Source organism: Mytilus trossulus, chromosome 4 (genome assembly GCF_036588685.1).
Source record: "Mytilus trossulus isolate FHL-02 chromosome 4, PNRI_Mtr1.1.1.hap1, whole genome shotgun sequence".
Taxonomy (NCBI): domain Eukaryota; kingdom Metazoa; phylum Mollusca; class Bivalvia; order Mytilida; family Mytilidae; genus Mytilus; species Mytilus trossulus.
The window spans coordinates 82,442,042-82,463,394 of NC_086376.1; the positions used below are offsets into that span (position 1 = coordinate 82,442,042).

General features: G+C 32.2%; 2 protein-coding genes across 2 annotated transcripts; one reads left to right on the forward strand and one right to left on the reverse strand.

Moving 5' to 3' along the window:
* Positions 1-3,149: 3,149 nt before the first annotated feature.
* On the reverse strand, positions 3,150-4,146 carry LOC134716128 (uncharacterized). Its single transcript, XM_063578915.1, has one exon. The coding sequence runs from the start codon at positions 3,942-3,944 to the stop codon at positions 3,264-3,266; it is 681 nt and encodes a 226-aa protein (XP_063434985.1). The 5' UTR covers positions 3,945-4,146; the 3' UTR covers positions 3,150-3,263.
* Positions 4,147-7,691: 3,545 nt separating this feature from the next.
* LOC134716129 (protrudin-like) lies at positions 7,692-19,677 on the forward strand. Its single transcript, XM_063578916.1, has 12 exons — positions 7,692-7,806; positions 9,285-9,448; positions 10,249-10,319; positions 12,346-12,529; positions 12,858-12,953; positions 13,241-13,353; positions 13,615-13,700; positions 16,377-16,448; positions 17,046-17,172; positions 17,398-17,447; positions 18,210-18,291; positions 19,005-19,677. Exons 1-12 carry the CDS (start codon positions 7,804-7,806, stop codon positions 19,091-19,093), a joined length of 1,137 nt encoding a protein of 378 aa, XP_063434986.1. The 5' UTR covers positions 7,692-7,803; the 3' UTR covers positions 19,094-19,677.
* Positions 19,678-21,353: the final 1,676 nt, after the last annotated feature.

The following is a 21,353-nucleotide window of genomic DNA, read 5'->3' on the forward strand; positions in this document are numbered from 1 at the left end:
AGTCTGACAAAACAGTAAGCGGGATCCGGGATCAGAACCCCCCATAGAGATCCCCTTGGAGGAATTTCGAAATCCTCTGCAACTTTAAATACTTTTTCAGAAAAGGCGATTCATACATTTGGATCACTCAGGTTTTTTTATCTAACCTTCGGACTACTATTCGCTCTTCTTGAACAGTGTCTAAATATTAAACAAGCAATGATATTATAACAGCAGGAAATGCATTTAGACGAGTCGGCCATCTGTTTCACATAATATGCGTAGTTTTTTGTGTCTTTCCAGCTGTTCTTCAATGTTTAGATTATCTGATATTAATTCCTCAGAAAAACCTTGAAGTCGTTTTGCGGAAAATAAAAAGAAAATGCGATTTCTTGTACAGTTGACATCCGATAACAAACATCTTTGCTGCTATGTATTAGTGCAAGGTTCGAGGCAAGGGTGGATACCTCTGGATTCAGTTGAAGAATCATGGCTTGTAAAACGCACAAAACTTGCCTGTCATTTTTACATTTGCATCGGTAAACGGATGAAAAGTCACTGACATGAAACTGAAGTTTTTGAATACTAAACAATTTGTAATGACAATAAGTTGTATGTTTAACACTAAATCGAAGGATTCTTATCTTCAAATATCAAAATAACATGTGGTCAAACCATTTACTGGATTTCTAACTTTGAACAACATTAAAGGAAATTTTTGCTGTTTAACTTGCATCTCCTTCATCTCCTTCATAACTAAAAGATATAAAACAAAAATAATTACAACATAACATGTATCAGTAGAACACTAGCATGAACACTTTGTAAAAGATTACTCCGATTCAAACCAAAAAATCTCTGAAACTAACATTATCAAGATGCTTGATTTCTTGATTGACAACATATTTGTTACGTTCGGAGGACGTGTTTTTCCAACAGACTGTCGGCATTCCAATGGGAACCAATTGTGCCCCTCTTCTTGTCGACTTGTTTCTTTCTAATTATGAGACTGACGTCATACAGGAATAAATAAATCAAAATTTGGTGACTATGTTGAATGCATCTATCCCATCGAACTAGAGATAAAGAATACAACAGATGCAGTTAAGTCGGCCTCATATCTTGACTTACATCTAGAAAATGAGTGTCGGTTGAAAACAAAACTTTCCGACAAAAAAGATTGTTTTCAGCTTTCCAATTGTGGAACTTTCCACTTCTAAGTAGCAACATTCCAGCAGCACCTGCATACGGGTATATATCTCTCAATTGATACGATATTCCCGTGCTTGCATATATTTCATATCATGATTTTCTTGATAGAGGGTTGCTGCTCACAAGGAAGCTATTAAACCAAGAGTTCCAAATGGTGAAGTTAAAATCAATCCTTCGTAAAGTTTACGGACGCCATCACGAGTTGGTTGATCGTTATGGAATAACCGTTTTACAAATGATATCGGTTATGTTCCTTACGTTGAAACAACAATCCCCTTCCCTTTCATGAAGGTGACCTAACGAATAAGACTATTTATCGGATTTGTTGTAACATGAACAACACGACGGGTACAACATGTGGACCAGGATCTGCTTACCCTTCTACAGCACCTGAGATCACCCCTAGTTTTTGTGGGGTTCGTGTTGCTTATTCTTTAGTTTTCTATGTTGTGTCATGTTTACTATTGTTTGTCTGTTTGTCTTTTTCATTTTCAGCCATGGCGTTATCAGTTTATTTTCGATTTATGAGTTTGACTGTCCCTCGTATATTTCGTCCTCCTTTGTTAAAAATACAGTCCAAAACAAAGTAGAACTATGGGCACAGCTGCTCAAAAAAGGAACTATATCAATACAAGACTAGTCAATACAAGTGTGAAAGTCATCAAAGAAAGTAATTGTCTGTAAGACAAGTAAGTACATCTTAAGATCTTTCCCTTGTTCGGCGGATCCCGCTGTTTCTAATAAAAATATCTCAAACACATGTTTATCTATTTATCACGCTGAATAGACACACTTAGATATATGAGATCATTGGTGATAAAGGCTGTAATGATACAAATTGTACAATTTACAATCTATCATTACCTGCCTACATAATTTTCTGAAAAGTAAATTATCTTTGTTAATTGGTATGTGCTTTATTTATTTTAATAGGTACGTTGGAAATCGAAAATTGCCAAAAAAAAGTCCCGTGGGGTTTGAACCAAAGATTTCGACCCACTATTGGTAAGTTGCAATATAAATGAAATAGTATATCCTTTAACTGCATTGCGGTAAACAAATACAATGTTAACTAAGTCTAGTGCATTTAGATTAATTGATCCCGTACATACAAGTATCGTCGTTTTATTGTACCGACAGTCGGATTTTTATTCTGTTTGTTTTATGCCAAAAACTTCAAAAAGTATTGAAAGGGTCACAAATTGCAGCTACTCTTCTTATTTTGTTTTCTAATGTTACGAGAATGACTTAAGGGCATACGATATAGTTACAGGGGAGGTAATGACGTTGCTGACGTAAATTGTTATTTTCGCGACGACAAACTATGACTTATCGGAAAAAGATTCAGTTTTCGACTTAATTTTTATCATTCAAACGTAAATAGTCCAATTCTTTTAAATTTGATAAATATACAGCAAAAAAATGATGTTTTTTTCTGCATTAATGAACGTTTGATAAAAATGGGTTATTTCTGAATGAAAAATGTATAAATATTTAGGATACTTACAGAAATTACAAATTATTGAACAGAAAACAATTTGTGTTTATCTTTAAAAACGAAAAAAATATGTCTTTCTTTCGAAAGAGAAAACACGGCCACAAATCCGAATTTTGAGCAAATATACAAAATTTCGACCTCATTTTACTCAAAAAGTAGCACATGAAGGTATATTTTTTATTACATATTTGATTTAATCAGGTAAAAAATAGTGTAAATGGAAATTTTTATCAAACTGTAAATACGGGATCAAAACTGTATCGTATGCCCTTAAATTACGCCTGTCTTTCAACGATGGTGGATCAAGGAGAAGTTGGAACCCCCCTTTTTTGACGATTAATGCTTTTGAATGGGGACATATGCTTGGAATTACACTTGATCCAAGAATTGACCCTCTTTTCAAAACATAAAAGTTGATGGATCCGCACTTGCTTTCAATAATGACAGCAAAAACAAGCAATGAAAACAAAGTTTTGTTTTATATAAATTAACTATTAAATAAAAATAAATTATTTTACATTGTGACATATCTTACCAAAAACAAACACAAGCATATAAAAAATGTAAATGTTCTCTAAATTGTATATTCCAACAAAATGTCATATTTACTGCTCCGTCCAAATTTTACATTTAATTTCACTTTAGTTCCAGCTGGATAACCTTTGCTGAAATCTAAAAAGGCTTCATAAATGTCAGGTTCAACCTTTTCCATAGGATTCCAGTCGTCACCCACTTTAATTTGGACATCAACGGCCTTCGGAATAAAATACCGAAACTTCACTCCGACTTCTCTGACTCCTTTCAAGATCATATGTGGCTCGTACACGAAACATCCCTCCTGCTTCCAGAGAGGATACTGTTTTGGGAAAGACTCTACATAGTGGTTTGCTTGTTGGACGTGTAGTATGTAGTTGAAGACATTTATCATGTTTGGTCCGGCTTCAGATGACGGCAGAGCAAAGATCTGGAATTTGTACCATCCAGTATGAGGAACAGCAATAGTAAAATGGTATTCCGATCCTTGGTTTTGTGTGAACACATATTGGCTACACTCTTTTTTCGGTTCAACTTGCAAAAACTTTGTAGTAAATCTGGTCTTTTCGGAAGTCCCAATAACAATTTCTAACTTGTTAGTGTCCAATATTAGAACTGGTTCTGGATGCGACAAACACGCCAGTCCATACGGGAAAAACTTTGCCTGTGGCCCGAGATATCCATCGGTAACCTTGAACGGGAATTCAATTTCTTCTGCCATTTTGATCGTTACTAGTTCCTTGCCAAAGTTTGTGTGTGTAAACAGATGTAAGACAGACGATACTATTTATATGCCTAAGATGATACCAATTCCACATGGTAAACAATCAACGATGCAGATAAGACAGCATTCCTGATGCTTTAGATAATTTGAAGTTGATTGCTACAGACGTGCAGATACGCGTGCTGGTGATTATTATACACTTCGGTAATCAAAATATAATAATATTTATATTTACTTCGAATGCAGCTTCATCATCGCTACATTAAATTACGAGGTCTACTTTCTACTTCAAATCTAAATTAAGACAACCCACACTGTTCAATGACACGTCTTTTGTTCAGGTAGACTGTAATCCCAGGTATCTCAAAATAATTTTATTGATGGAAGGTGCTGAATTCTTTATTTAAGTGAAACCATAGATGTAAATGAATCTATACATCTATGTACATCTGTGGTAAAACGAAATCAAAGAAAACACTTATTGATGCTAGTGTAGATTTACAGACTAGACTCGTATAACATTCATATTTTGATATAATAACGATGCATGTACATAACTGGTTTTTCGTTTAATATCCCGGGGGTTTAATCTATTGTGTCACAAACGTCTCATTTATTTATTGTGATGTCATGTGAATACAGATGATTGGATTGAAGTAAATTGAAAAATAACAAAGTAAGCATTATACGTGTTTAAATATTACCTAGTTCAAGGTAGAAGGTGTGCTTAAGAATTCTGCTATTACTTTATCTTTACGCAAATTATTCAGTTAAAATTCGTATTATAATTTTTGTTCAAAAGCACTTGTGAAATGGCTTGTATTGATACCATAGGAAAAAAAGAATGTCAAAGGGACACGTCCATGCAGGTCAATGTTTTTTTTTCTATCAACTATGCTGCGCGAAATAAGACAAAAAGAAAAAAAGCCGGCTTAGAAACAATTTATGTTGAATGAATGTTCAGTCCGCGAAAAATACTCTTATTCCGAATATTCCGTCTGCATGGTCTGTGAAGAAATATCCGCTGCTGCTACCACTCTTACCAACAAACACTTGTTTCAAATATAACACGCACAGTTTTATAAAAAGGTATTCAAGAAATTTTTTCTGAGATAAATATCTGTGCCCCTACCTGAAAATGTACTTTGATTGTCCCCTTGAAATGTAAACTGGTTGAGGAGAGAAGGAATGGAGATGTTTACGTTCTGTAATTATATAGCTCATATAGTGTAACTTGATGTTCTAACAAATTCAAATTGGTTTTGGGTGACGTATGTCGTACACGTATAGACTAACCGACCCTGGCGCATTGCTGGGCATTATAGTCTACAAATGGAAATGAAATTGAGAGTGGATATGGGGAATGTTTCAAAGAGACATCAACCCGACCAAAAGCAGCCGAAGGCTACTAATGGTTTTTTCAAGACAGCAAGAAAATGGCACACCCAGAGTCGGGATACCACTGGCCCCTGAACAAAAATGTGTACTAGTTCAGTAAAAATGAACGTCACACTAAACTTCAAAAACACAGAAAGAGCAAAAATTGAAGAAAAAAAACAACCCAAAAGACTTAAAAAGGCCAGAGGCTTCTGACTTTGGCCAGGCGTAAAAAATGCGGCGGGGTAAACATGTTATATGAGATCTCAACCCTCGGTCTATACCTCGAGCCAATGTACAATTTGAAACAAACAAACAGCAATACGCAAAGTAAAACTCAGATGATTATTGGACCCGGTATCTATAAAAGGATTAATCGCTAAACATTTACACCTTCATATTTCCCCCCCCCCCCCCCCCGTTTTCTACCATAATTAATTCATGGTTAACTGGATATAAATATATGGTCATGTCTGGCAATTATTGACTTTTTGACTTTTGCTTCGCAGAACATACGATAAGATAAGACATTTTATTTTCCAAATTATGTCCCCAGGGGGCATACACACATGGCAAATATAATCACAACTATATAATATTATAAGAATATATAGCAGCCATATCCGATTCGATGCCTTCTAGTTGTTTAGTGCCATGCTCTCTGTGATCTCAACTATTAATCTTTGAATAGTTCCCCATACTGATAGTGTAAGGCAATAGTTATGTGCCTACACACAATTCGTCGTTTTTATTTGGCTACCCATGCTAAGATCATGGCCGACCCTGAATAAAAGTCAACCCTCTTTACAGGAAGAATTTAATTGATTTACAGTTGATTTTTTTCTCATCCTATTTATGGATGAGATATTTATCACTAGACGTTAAACCAAAAACATCTTCTTTAATACCAGTATCGAAACGTTAGGAAAGATGAAGACCGAAATACCCCCCAGAAACGTTGGTACCATTTCATTGGTCCCAATTAATGGCGTTTGCCGGGTACCTTTATGGAGCCGCCTTACTTTACAGTGATGTCACGATTACATTTTTGTATTAAGTTGTTTTAAACATATTAATTTGAAGTCAGCGCGTTCTCTGATAAACTAGCTCTAAAAGAACTTAAAAAAATGGGGTTGTATACATTAAAGGCGCACCCGTTAAAATAAAATTGAAAATGGAAATGGGGAGTGTGTGGCAGAGAGACTACAACCCGACCATAGAACAGAAAACATCAGAATGTTAAAAGCATACTTCCTTGAACAATACCATTCGACAAACGATGATAGTACGTATACTTCATCTAACAAAACTAAAACAACACTGCAAACATATTGCTTGTGCCTGAAGCTCCTTTGGTTATCATGAAAAGTCATCAGGCCGGACGCTCAATGTCAAATATTTGAGAGCAACGGATGCGTTAAAAACGGAACCGAAACAGTCAAATAACTATATGACAAAAAAAAAAGGTTCAAATTGTTATATATGGTTTTCTCACAACAGTTACACTGTTTCTAAATTAATTTAATGGTGTATTGAAATGTAAGTGTCCATGTTATTGCAGTATTCCGACGGTCAATCTGTGCCACGGTGAGTAATGAACCGAACTTTGCACGCCTAGAGACCTTTTTGATTATGTTTAGTTTAAACATATTTATTTATAGTGGATTGGGAAACAAGTTTTGCAACTTATATTAATCCCTTTCCACTTTGCGGGTGCGAGTGCTGCCTTGTAGCGGCATTAGCCTACTCTTTTTCGAAATCTACAAGGGTGTCTTTAACGTGCAAGAGATATGGCTCTCTCTTAACACAGGTCAGCCATTTATCGTCCCCGTCCGACGGACTATCATCGTTTCCTCAAGACCATACTCGCGAATGGTCAAGGGAGAGCCGAAAATTGAGTTCCTGAAATTTTCATCCCAAACGGGAATCGAAACAGGAACCTTTGTGTTAGTAGTCCGATGCACTAACCACTACACCACGGCTCTCATTTGATTGTGTCTTGACTTGCACCATATGAAAGTTTAAACATGTCATGCCACTTTTTCATCTCATGGGGTCTAACAAGTTGAAAGTAAGCCGATCATGGGAGAGGTGGATAGTTTTGCAACAAAATTTATTACAAACTGCTCAACTGAGACTGATTATCCTCTTCATTAGGAGCAGCAAACGAAAAATCTATTGTGCATATTTTGTTATATTTAGTCTGAGATTACTAAAACACAGATCTGTTATAGTAATCTCAGATTTAGTTATTATTGATTTTGTCGTCTTTGATTTGTTATTTTTTTTAATTTGTTTTTTTTAACTTAAATCCGTATTCAATGAACATATCCATTTCCGGAATGATTTTTATATGTATTATTTACTATCGCCATTGAAAAACGGAAGTGTTGGAAAATATACAATCAACTTTCCCAAAAGAATGTTTGATGGTTTTCGTGCTAACAGGATGCAATAACTGAATGAGAATCAGGAAAATATGGTATGATATAATGAAAATCCTAAGTTTGTGCTATTTTTTTGCGGTAGGGGCTTGAAAAATGTAAAATCAGCATGTCTTCAACCCCAAACAGATGAACAACTCATTCACATATTTTTTTGCGGAATTGAGACCCTCCTTTCCACCCACCCACCCACACTTACTTTCATTCTATCACATATAAGAAGGGTCGATTTTTAGTTTAGAAATTATATTCCAATCTTTATATCTATAGTATTGCAAGTTCCTTTTATCAGTTCATCCCTCACCCAGTCTGTTCGTTATATTAATTCTTCCTTAAATTTCTTCTACCAATTATTTTTGTCTGTAGCATGTTCAGGGGTTCTTAGCCTCTTAGGGCATATACCTTAGTGTTACAGCTTATTTAAAGTTATGTTCTATGTTCAGGTTATGCAGGTTAAGGTTCATCATAAAAAATGGACAAGTATGGCCGTATTTTCACCTCAAACTACTCTGTGTACAGACTTACCTGTGCTGTTTGGAAAGTTTAAATGCCTAGCATCCACTAGATATATAAAAGTTAAATGCATTTTGTGTTTAAGAAAGATAAAATCTTTTTTGGTTTTTGATGGGCATTTTTTTCCCTTTCTGCAGAAGGTGTAAACATAAACAAACACCTGAATTACTTTGATACTGTCCACTCACTGACTCACCTATAGTTGTGAGGATACATCTTGTCCATGTCAATTAAGGACAATCAAAACAATACAAACCAGTTTTTTACCTGAGGGAGCATCTCATAAGTGTACCACAATTTAGCGCACACCTATTGCATGAAGGAAAAAAAATGCCCAGGAAAATCCAAAAGAGATTTTATCTTTCTGAAACACAAAATGCATTTAACTATATTATATCTAGTGGATGCCAGACATTAAAACTTTTCCAACTTCACAGGTACATTGTAAGTTTGTACTCTGAGTAATTTTTGGCATGTAAATACAGCCATATTTGTCCGTTTGTTAAGATGAACCTTAAAATATGTAAGAATTACTTTATGTTTAGTTTAAACTTTTTAAAGTAAAACTAAAAGGAAGCGATTTGCACCCTACACCTTCACATCCGTTATTTATTCAAATTCCAGTTGAATTAAAATATATTTTTTATATGGATATAATGTTGCAGATTCATAAGAATTTGCCTAAACCATTGTAAACCTGGGGTAAATTTAAAAGAGGAGAAATAAATCACAACAATTTAATGTACAGTAATAAATTCACTGGCAAAATTATATATCAAAATTCATTAAATTGACAGAATTGTTATATCTAGACTCTTACAGGAAGATTTAGTACCATATGAATTGTACATTTGTTGTTGAATAAGGTGTGCAGATAATAATACATTTACATGTGTATCGTTGATGCAAGTTGAAGGTAATGCATAATTGGTACATTTGTGTAATACAAAAATAAATTAAAAACATGTAAATTATAATTTTCATATATATTTAAATATTTTAGGAGAAAATTAGCACTGATGTCAATGGAACTTCACCAAAAACAAAAAATAGTACGGGAAAATATGGCAGAGTGGACCTGGCAGACTTTGTGAAAGAAGTTGACAGATTTTCTAGATTAATTGAACCATTTGCATTTGTTTTATATTGCTTGGATGACATCAGGAAGTAAGAACATGTGTATATAATATTTACTTTTTTTTAGACAGAATTTAAGTAGTGGTACATTTCAATGATTTTAAACATACCTGTACATGTAATTTAGCCAAAGGGGCTTTAAATAAAGGACCAGCATGTCATTTGTGAAAGCATTTATGTTCACAAAATGTGATTCATTTATAAAATTATGAATCACTTTAGTACTTTCATAACTTTCTTAATTTGGTTGATTCACTTTGAAATATTTCTGTTTGTTCAGGGTAGTTAATTGCCATTGTCACAGTACCTCAATCACAAGAAGTCAACTTGTTTTATAGATATTCATTTACAAGAAAGAGTGAACCAAACCATATATGTCATGTATGTTGTACAATTTAACATAGTACAATGGTTTGCATTTTGGTGTTATAATTGCTGTATCATTAGAATTATATTTTCCAAGCCCAAATCCCTGCACATTTGTACTTGTACAAGCTTGTAAAGCTATTGTGTTTAATCTTGTACAATCCATAAATAAAGATGAAGTCGTAAAAAATTGTATTGCTTTTGTATTTAAAACTGTCAACATGTACTTATATTTATTACTTAAACAACTCTGCTCACAACCATTAAACATTGCATTATATGACATATAAATGTACACCAGGAAATTGTTAGGATTTAACAAATATAGAGTCTTGACCTTATCAATGATAAGTAAATATACTGCAGCTCAATTAAAAATTCAACTTTATTGAGAAAACAAGTCAAAATTACGAATTGTAATACCTTTTTGTATTGTACGTTTACAGAATACTTTTATTTTTCAGTTGGAGATATCCAAAAATTACTTTATGTTTATGGATAATTTGTAACCTTTGCTGCATAATCCTCACAAAAGGTATGTACAAATGTATATGTTTAATGTTATAAGAAAAGATTGGATACAAGCTAATCCACAGCCATGCAGAATCTTAAAATTACTGTTAGAATGAATGAAAAATAGGGATGGACATGCACACATATATTAAATAATAAATTAAAGCATTTGTAAGGATCTATGATATAGAATAAAAAGTTTTGAATTTTAATATATATATACATTGTAACCATTAGCCTTTGTTGAAAAGTTATTATTTGATAATGAAGAAAAGCATCTGATCTAGTTATATAATTTCTCTTATTGGATAGCAATCATTAGCCTAATAATTACAATGTAGAGAGAGCTTGAGGGTACCCAGAGCTCCAGATAAGAATTCACAAATTGGGGTTTTTACCCACCATTTTCTTATGTAATTGGGTGATAAAGATTTTTAATTGCATTATCAATTCCAATTCACCCCTCAAGTTAATATCAAATTGAGTTTTTCACCACCAAGCTCCTTAATGTGTTGGGTTTTTTCATCAACACACTATTGAATATTTAGGCAATATCAACCCTGGATGTTTTTCCATCTAAAATATGTTTCTTTCTATGAATAATATGTGCTATAGCTGTTTTATTTTCTTAATTCACTGACGAGCAATTGTATGTTTAATCTGGGAACAGTGTATCTAATATATATGTTCCTGGTTTAATATGTGTCCCGTTTCAAACCTTCTGCCAGCTCAGTCTGCCAGTTTTGTATTTTCTCACAACTTATGTAAACTGTAAATAACGGATATATGTGTATTCCCAGGCAATTGTCTCAGATCTTTTTTTCTCTTATATAACTTCTATATAAAAATTCTGAGAGGAGTGTCTGTGTGTGTCACTCATTAACCGTATAACGAAAAAAAATAGACAAAGTATATAAACTCTAATTATACTTGTTTTGGTTTTATTCAATTTACATAAATCTGGGTTAAGTTATCCCTTATGAGAACTTTTGGTTTCCAATTACATATCATTTCATAATTGATTTGGCCTTTCCCATTTTCTAACGGCAACTGATTCAGTTTTTGACAAAGTCCCGTGTTTATTGGCAATGTTCTCATTAAGGTACGCACACACGCCCATCCGTTCGACAGACGCTTCCTAAAACACTGGCTGAGTGTTGTTATCATCATATCTTTCGGTCAGCTATTCAAAAGAAGCTAAAAATAATCTTCTATTCAATATTGTTATCGGACCTTCACTTTCATTTTAATTCAATGTATGTTATGATAAATCTCGAGCAATTCGAAAAAAATATGACAACATGACACACGCTAATTAGATAAACGCTGAGAAGATCGAAATGATTTCAAAAACATGTGTACCTTTTGAGCAAGGGAAAATTCCAACAGGGACCCATTTCAGCTACTTGATGCAGTGATCTATTTTAAGAACGAAAGGACATTTCCAAATAAAAATTAATAAAAATAGATTTACGCCACAAGTGAAAACAGTTAAGGGTAAATAATGCAAACGGTAGCCAACAAAAGGGTTGAGAACTCATGGTTTTGGCATATAATTGGGTTTTCCTTTGAATTAATTGGGTTATTGAACCCTGCAATGGGCAATTGCATTGGGTTTTCTATAATTTGTATTGCGTGATCACGCAAATACGCAGCTTATCTGGAGCTCTGGGTACCTGTGGATCACGGTACAATACTGAGGGACATTTTTATTATAAAAAAGCTTTAATATAAAAGAAAATAGTAACTGTAAACAATTTTCTGATCAAAATTTAAGGTCATGATCTAGGTAAATTTTCAAAATTCAATTTGATTGAAATTGTTTGATGACTAGCAAATTTGATCCTTTCAAGTCCCTTGGTGTGGGGAAGAGATACCAAACCTTTGTATGCAATGACTTGACTTTAATTTTCAAATTAAAGCAAGTGGTCTATTATATTCATATACATATATACAAATTATTAGTCTATCTCTGCAAGCAAATGGTCTATTTAAACTTTGCCCTCATTGCTAAATATCCAACATGTACACAAATGTATGTATTTTAGGTGCTGTATTTGTTCTTGTGTCGTTACTGGTGGTTGTAATAGCTGCCACTGGCCTGGTACAGATACACACACGGATATTAGACAAGATATTACCTGTCAATCATCTCTCTAATCCTGATGATGAGTCCTCAGATGAAAACGATGAAGATTCAGCTTACAGTACAGTCAGACAATTCAGAGTTAGGTATGATTCTTGGAATGTACATCTCAGTTGGTAATTTTTCTGAGAGAGTTGTATAGATTTGCCAATTGCTTATTATAGATGTACATGAATGATTTTGAAATCAGATAGAATATGGAAGTTACTTGCCACAAAATAAATGAAGTTCTGTTTTGTAATTTGATAAATTTGAAGAAATATTTAATTTGAATAGAAATTTTTGTCACTATTTAAAAATCGTTGTTATTTTTTTCCTCTGTTATATTTTAAATGTTATATACCATTGTATACAGTGCTAAGTCAGTTGAAAATGTTGCATCATACTTAGTATTGTATACCTACTCTTTTTCAGCATAATACAGATGTTTGAGTTTGTTGTTAAGTGTAATGAGTTACTGGCACATTTTTATGGAATCCTTAAGTGGGATAATATACTGCCATCATTAAGGTAAGATAACCAGAGATAATATTGAAAACACTTTGACAGAAAGTTCGTTTTTTTATGTTGAAATCAACTATATCTTCCATTTGCCATATTTTCCACTTTTTTTCAAACCAAAAGATGGGGCACACTGTATTAAGAAAAAAAAGGCAGTAGATTTGATATGAGCATTTGACTGAATATCTAAATATGTTATCTTTTAATTAATGTTTTGTTGAATAAGCTGATGCGCATTTCAAGATATAAATGTTATTGTAACTTGTGGATTAAATTCTTTGTTTCTATTTTTACAGATTTCACATAGAGTTTTGTACATTGTTACTGAGTTTTGTTGTGCTGCCAACAAGATGGATATACATAGCCTTAGTAAACTGGGTGTTTCTGGACAATGATATTGTAATACAATGTAAGCTATGTTATCAGGTTATTATAAGATGGATATTTTTTTTATAAATTTTATATTTTGCATACTTTTACAGTCATAATATAATGTAAATTTGATTTCAAGAATTTTCAGTTTAATAGAGTTGAGTTTTATTTAATTGAACTCAACAGCTTTCACCTATTTTTTTTTTTTAAACTGTACTTTCCCCTTTTTAATGTATCTTTGATTGTTTTCTGTTGTATATTGCAGTAGTTATAGATTGTTTTCTGTTGTATATTGCAGTAGTTATAGATAACAGTCAGTTGTTTATTGGTTGTCTGACAGGACAGGCACTGCAGTCTCCTGTCTCAAAAACAGTCACTTCAAAGGTAAACACAATTTAATATGCAATATAAATAAGAAGATGTGGTATGAGTGCCAATGAGACAACTCTCCTTCCAAGTCACAATTTGTAGGTCAAAGCAGGGCTTCCAAAATGGTCATATATTCCGGTCATTTATATAATGTCCAGTAAAAGACCGGCTGGGCAAAGCTGAAACGGTCATATACTTTTTAGTTTTCAAGGCTTTTTCGGTCATTTTAACATAATTCACGATCTTTTTGACCATCACCTTTTGCCTTTAACATCAACACATTTCCGGTCATAAATGTGACATGATGATTAATTACTATCAAAACAACACCTACTTCAATACTAGCCAATACCAGGGTTTCCCCTGGGTCAATTATTTTTTTCACCACCTCTTTCGCCAAAACAATATATTTTTCGCCACTTTATTATTTTTTTCGCCAAGTAACACAAATATATTTTTCTTTTAAAAATTTCCTTTTTTCTAGCCCCCCCTCCTCCCCTTAAATAAGAAGTGGTTTTTACAACAAAACGAAGCATTTTATCACTTGGAATCGATCCCTAGTGTAAGGTGAAGTCAATACATTAAAGGGTTACTCTCATGCCAACCTTTGGAATAGATTTCTTCATAACGACAGTTTTCTTTTCTAGACCATCGTAAATAAGTAAAACTATATGATTGAAACACGTGTGTCACTGAACACTGATACGATTTTGAAGTACCCACTCAAAACAATGATCTATATGAAAGTTAAATGATAAAGTTTTAAATCAGAGACTTTTCTTCCTTTTGAACATTTTTCGTCATAACAACAATTTTCTTTTCTAGACTATCGTTAAAAGAAGGAGAGGAAGCGTAAAAATTTTGCAAACACGTGCGTCGCAAAGTTGTTAATAAATCCCTTTTGTGACATGTAACAGAAGCCATTTAACCATATTATTTTGTCATATCATAAAATCAACACCTTTTTTAATTAGTTCTTTGATGTGGATAGCTATGAAAGCAATCAGCTGATTATTGATTTTCTGTCAAAATCTTAACGAGTTCAAGGTGAATTCCGAGTATTGTCTGATAGGTAAAGTTAGAGAAACCCGAAAAAAGTAAATAAACAAGATGGCTGAAAATAAATTGTTATATATATTTCTTTCGCCAAATTCTTTCGCCAATGACGAATTTTAATCGCCACAATTATATTTTTTTCGCAAATTGCGAAAATGGCGACCGCCAGCGGAAACCCTGGCCAATACTAATCAAGGCTAATTAGTAGTTGGACAGCTGAAATCTACCTGTTCAGGTGGCAGGTGAACTATGTTCAGTACCGGACATCGTATAAATTGATCGGTATTATTTTCTCACATTTCAGCGGTTTGTATCTAATTGATTTAGTCCAAAAGATTAAAATTATTAGAAATTAGTTTATTAACATGATTTGTAAAAAAAAATTAAAAAGGTTTTAAATAAAAAATCGTCAGAACTACGTTGTATGAACTAGAACATGTGTGCGCATGTGCACAGGTGGAAAATTTAATAATGCATCCTACATTTCTTAAAAAATGCTAAAATTATCATTGATACCTGTATCTAACGTTCAAATCAAGAATTTGTCGAAGAAATAAAGTGGAAAGAGCTTCTTCTCTCAGTCGTTTTTTGTAAACGTACACAGATTTTACGTATCTGTTTATGGTGCACGTTTTACCATTGTCAAGTCAACATCCGGTTGAAAACGAAAGTAAAGTTTTTGACAATGTCATTTTACACAAATTCAAAGTCTTAGGCAGATAGGAGCACTCTGATGTACACACTTTGAATGATGCACTGCCAATTTTTTTTTTTAATGTAATGTCAATCATTGGAATGGCCATCTGATTACCATAATTGCCTTTTGTGACTAAGTCTTAAGGGATTAAAATCGGGATCAAATATGAAATGTCTGGCTGGCTCAAATATTTTTTGGAAGCCCTGGGTCAAAGTACAACCATCATCAACATAGAGCATTGGCTCACAAGAAACAGCAAGCTAGAAAGGGCCTAAAAAATGACGAGTGAAAAACCATTCAAACTGAAACACCAATGACTATTAGTTGTTATTCCAATGAACAGTTATTGATACAACAATATGTAAACAAAGACATTCTGAAATCTAGTACATGAAATACACTTTTAATATCTGTCATTCCACCAACAATGGAGTTAGGTTTGGGTCACTTGACATACAGATTAGCCCATGAATGACTGAATTCAGTTTTTAAATCTTTTTAAATTGAAAGGGAGAAAACTATCAAAAAGTTTCTAACCATATTTAAGTTGTATCTTTTTCTTAGAACAGTCATGAAAACTGTTTGATTTTCAGGGGAATAAATTGCTATACACAAAAACTTGTTGGTGAACCTCAAAACTACAGGAATACAGACACTCTCTAAATTTGCACTAAAGAGGGATGAAAGATACCAAAGGGACAGTCAAACTCATAAATCTAAACAAACTGACTAAAAATGAAAAAGACAAACAGAAAAACAATAGCACACATGACACAACATAGAAAACTAAAGAATAAACAACACGAACCCCACCAAAAACTAGGGGTGATCTCAGGTGCTCTGAAAGGGTAAGCAGATCCTGCTCCACATGTGGCACTAACCTGTATATAAGGTATGTTCAAATATTTAAAAAAAAATCTCAAATAATTTCATTACAGGAAGAAATTAAATCTGAAGAAGAAGTTAAAGACAAGAAATCCAGTGCTAAAGATTCTGAAGACATATCTGATGTAAGTCATGTATCTACTGTTGATTTATTTATTTTCAAGGGTATCAATATTCTTGGATTGCTGAACACTTGTTGCATATTCCTGGATTTTTGATTTTTTCATGGTTTTGTTAATATTTGTATACAAAGCCTATTGAAAATATGTTATTCATTGAACATTTAAATTCTTGGTTAACCTGTACCAAGGAAACCCAAGTAAATTGGTATCCAACAAATAATAATGAATCCACAATATTTGTTTTGGAACCAAACAAGGTACAGTCTTACCTTCCTTTATAATAGTCTTTTTGTTTCAGTGGTCACCTGTCTTAATAATTTACCACTTTTAATTTTTTTACAAAATTGACTTTTATCTTACAACTGTCCTTTTATATTATCATTACAATAATCTATGTGTGCAGTATTAAAGTATTGAAGTCAAAATAAAAAACAAAGATCACACACAAGGAAGTGAATTAATGAATTGCTTGTTTTCTACTCCCTCAAAGTCATGGTCTTATGTAGCTAGAGTTTCATTCTTTACCCACATGACCACGTCATCTTGCAATAATAGTTCTGAATATTTTAGCTTATATGCCAAACTTACTATATATTACAGCTTGATTATGATGCTGAAACAATTGAAGTTACGATGGATGAAGATGGCAAATCACCTTCTACAAACAAACCAGGAATGGTGGCTAGATTGATGGAATTAAAGAAAAGAAGACAACATATAGCAAATGGTAAATATCTGGGATAAGTTACTGCTGTGATAAATAACTTGTTGAAACAGTCCATTTGATCAAAATTTTGACATAAAAAATTGCATAAACCTTTGATATTTGTAAGATAGATATTTTTTTACAATTAGATTGACCTCAATTTAAGGGTTCTTGACATTTGTCAAAAATACCTTCTAGATTTCTGTTAAGAACTGGATATATGATTTTTTTTTTTATTTTTTCCAGAGAGCTGTTTTGCCTGTAAAGTGTCATTTGCATCAATTTTGAAAAGAAGAGTATGTATATTTAAAAAAGCAATACATATAGTATATACAAGGGAGCATGTACACATATATTTGAAAGAAAAAAACCATTTAAAAATACTTGTTCTTGGGAGAAAAAATGGCTGGATTTGTGTTGATATATTCCAATTGAAAAAGAGGATAGTTTTGGTACATGATTCCTACCTAAAACACATAAAGGTATGATCTAAGCAGTTTGAACACGTAACAACTGAAAACAGAAGATAGTCTTAAAAATTGTCATGAGAGTTGGAGGAATTCAGAGAAAATCCTTGAAGAAAAGTATTACATATCATATTTGGTGCAAAGAATTTTTAATACTGCTATGAGAAAAAGAGACATAAAATTGAAACACAGGAAACACATCTCCTACAATGTCAGATTATGACAGATTGAGGTAGTTCAAAAAGTATATCCAACCTTTTCCTTTCAGCACTGACAACCTTCAGTATAAGGAAAACACATGCATTTCATTGCCCTTATATGGATATAATTCATGATAATAATAATAAATGCTGCTTGTTAATTTCCATTATTGTATTCAAATTACAAAGATATAAGAAGATGTGGTATGATTGCCATTGAGACAGCTAACCATCAAAGTTCAATGAAGTAGGAATTATAGGCAACCATATTGCCTTTAACAATGAGAAAAACTGATTGATTTGAAGAATGTATTTTCACCTGACATGTTTAAAAGTATTTCATTACTATTATGATGTCTATGAATAACTAAAAATATTTATTTTTTTTCAGTTCTATTGTCGTCACTGTGGTAACAATTTCTGTTCTAAATGCTGTAACCAGCGAGTACCAAAATCTGTATTTGGGGCTACAGGTAAGTCAATACAACTTATCAACACAATACTAATAAACATTATAAATATAATCTGAAAATACAAACAAGCTTCAAAATTTATCGCAACACTGTATTTTGGAGATTGCTAACAGAAGAGATAAAAGTCTCGTAAATAATTTTGGTTAAAATACGGTAGGTGTCAAGTAAACACCAATGAGCCAGCAACCATTAACGAAATAAAAAAAAACCTGATAGGTTATTGTTAAAATCGTTAGTTCACTAGTGGTCATAAGGTCTAAATAAATTTAATACTGTACTAGATTTATTGAACCAACACTAATAATTGAAAATTTGACATTGACACTATATCGTTGTTGCTTACAAAAGAAAACTCTTGCACAAAACTTTGTATGCAGAAGCACTATTGGTCCTAGATGTTTTCAAATAAAAATATCACTCCACTCTGACCTTGACCCTAAGTAAAGTTTTGTAAAGTAACATTTTTGAAAGAGTTTGGTAAAACCTGATCAAAACACTGAGAAATACATACATGTGATAAAAGGACATTTATAGCATATACAAAAATCTCTTATTTTTGAGTTTTGGCTTTTTTGTTTTGATTGTGATCATGTTTTTTTTTTAACTGACATTTGGACAGGTCTTCAGAGATTTAGTATTACAATATAAATTTTGTCATTCCTGCTTTGTTGACAGCTCTAGTTTTGATTAAACAAACAATATTTACATTTCAGCTCCAAGTGCACAGACGGAGACTGTTCTTGTATGTAACACTTGTCATAAGAATCTGACTAAAGCACCAGACAAAGATAAGAAAAGCTGATAGATGCCAATGTACCATATTGATATTAAAAGGTTGAAAAGGGACTATCAAGAGCTACGAAGAATACTTAATATAACCACATCTTGTAGTGCTGCATGAGCTGTACAGGGAAATAGAGAGAAAAAAATATTTGGAAGATGTATTTTTTATTAATATGGAAGAATAACATTGTGAATTTGATAGAGGTGGATCTTGAAAAAATGAAACAAAAGAAATATAATAAAATGTGGAATGAATATGACTAAAACATGATTTGTGACTAACCACATCAGATAAACTTACATTTTGGAGTTTTTATTATGAGAAATTTATTATTTCTGTTTACAATTTCTCCATATTTAAAAAAAATATTTACTGTTTAAAAGAAGCATTGGATTATGACCTTTTCCCTCCATATCAAAGGTTCTTATGATTCTTATAATGTCATATGGACCTAAAATTCTTGCTGTTTATTAAACAAAAAAAATATTCATAAATTTTCTACAAATATACAAATTTATAGTCTGTCAAATAGAAGTTAGTATTTTAAACATGATGTCAGATTTTATTATAAGTTATGTTAAGTTGTTATTTTACTGTCATGGTAAAAAGTTAAAAACTAGAACATGATATATTTTTCAAGGGAAAATGTTTGACAATTTATTTTGTGAAGTTTATATTCTTATGGTCATATCCTATCTGGTGTAAAGGTAAATTTTACCCGATGTGAAGGTCATATCCTATCTGGTGTGAAGGTCAATTTTACCCGATGTAAAGGTCATATCCTATCTGGTGTAAAGGTCAATTTTACCCGATGTAAAGGTCATATCCTATCTGGTGTAAAGGTCAATTTTACCCGATGTAAAGGTCATATCCTATTTTATGTAAAAAGTTAAGAGCCTATTTGATGTGAAGGTAAAATCTTTTTTGATATAATTTCATATTCTTTCTGAGTTTCATGTAAAAATCAAAGTAATCTTGTACTATAAACCACCGTTTTATTGTTAAATCATGAATTATGAATAGTTAATGAGACTGTTAGTATATTATACTTAGGTAATTTTTAACAATTCTTACAAGTTTCTAAAGATGTATATAAATGTGTCAAGTTCAATTTTATTTTCAACTACAAATTTTATGACATCATATATTTAAATCATTGTGTTCAATACTTGTTTATGAGAATAGTCAGTTGTTTTTGTTTTGTTTTTATTGATTTATGCATTTTTTATTTATCAAAATAACAATTTTATGCCATTTGTGTGAGTGCAATTTTTATTTCAGAATAACAATATTGTAAATGAAAGAGTAATTTTAGTTGAAGGGATTGTGCATTAGATGTAAATGCTGTGATAAGCTTTCTAGAGTATTATTTTTAGACTTGACAACGTAATTCTTTGTTTTTCACTCTCACTTTATTGGAATTAACAGCATTATTCTGAGCTCCAGTTAATGGAACTTATCCACATGCCATATTAAATGTCGTTTAAACTAGTACATTTTTGTACTTATATTGTACGGGCTTTTCTTGTATGTTTATCTTATAATCAAGCAGTAAAATTGTTCAAATGAAATTTAATATAGTTCATTCTTAGATTTAGAAATAGTAAATCTTATCATAATTACAATCAGCATAAATGCACCGTAAATTTTTATCATATGTCATTTTACTGAATGACCAGTAAAACCACTTTTGCAAATCTTAAATCCTCAATTAATGCCAATGATGACAAGTCTTACAGGTAACTTGAATTTCTTACTTCACTTGGCTTTACAGAACATTTTGCATTCAAGTTTTGATCATACTCACTCTTTCATTGCTAGGTTTATACTGATTGTAATTGAAAATTAGGTCATAATTGTTCAATACAATATCAAAAAAAAATACAATATTGAGAGGATGAAATTCAAGGAATTAGGTTGTTATTGCTTATATTTTGTAGAATAGACTTCTACAAAACATAATTTATGCTTAGTATTACCTTTAATCTAGTGTTGAGATAATTTGGTGGTGGACCCATGATGTTTTGTTTTGAAACTTTTTTGTGAATATTACTAACTTAATTTGTTTTACTAATGATCTGGTCCTACTCTACATGTTGTATGATTTTAGCTACAAAGTAAATTTTATTCAACTTTCTACAAATAATTCAGATGCCATAACCTTTTTTTTTCACAGTATTTGTAATGATAAATTTTTGCTATATACATACATGTACATATTTTAAGCAATATTTCAAACACCCTTTTTTATACACAATTATAAACAGCCATTTATATT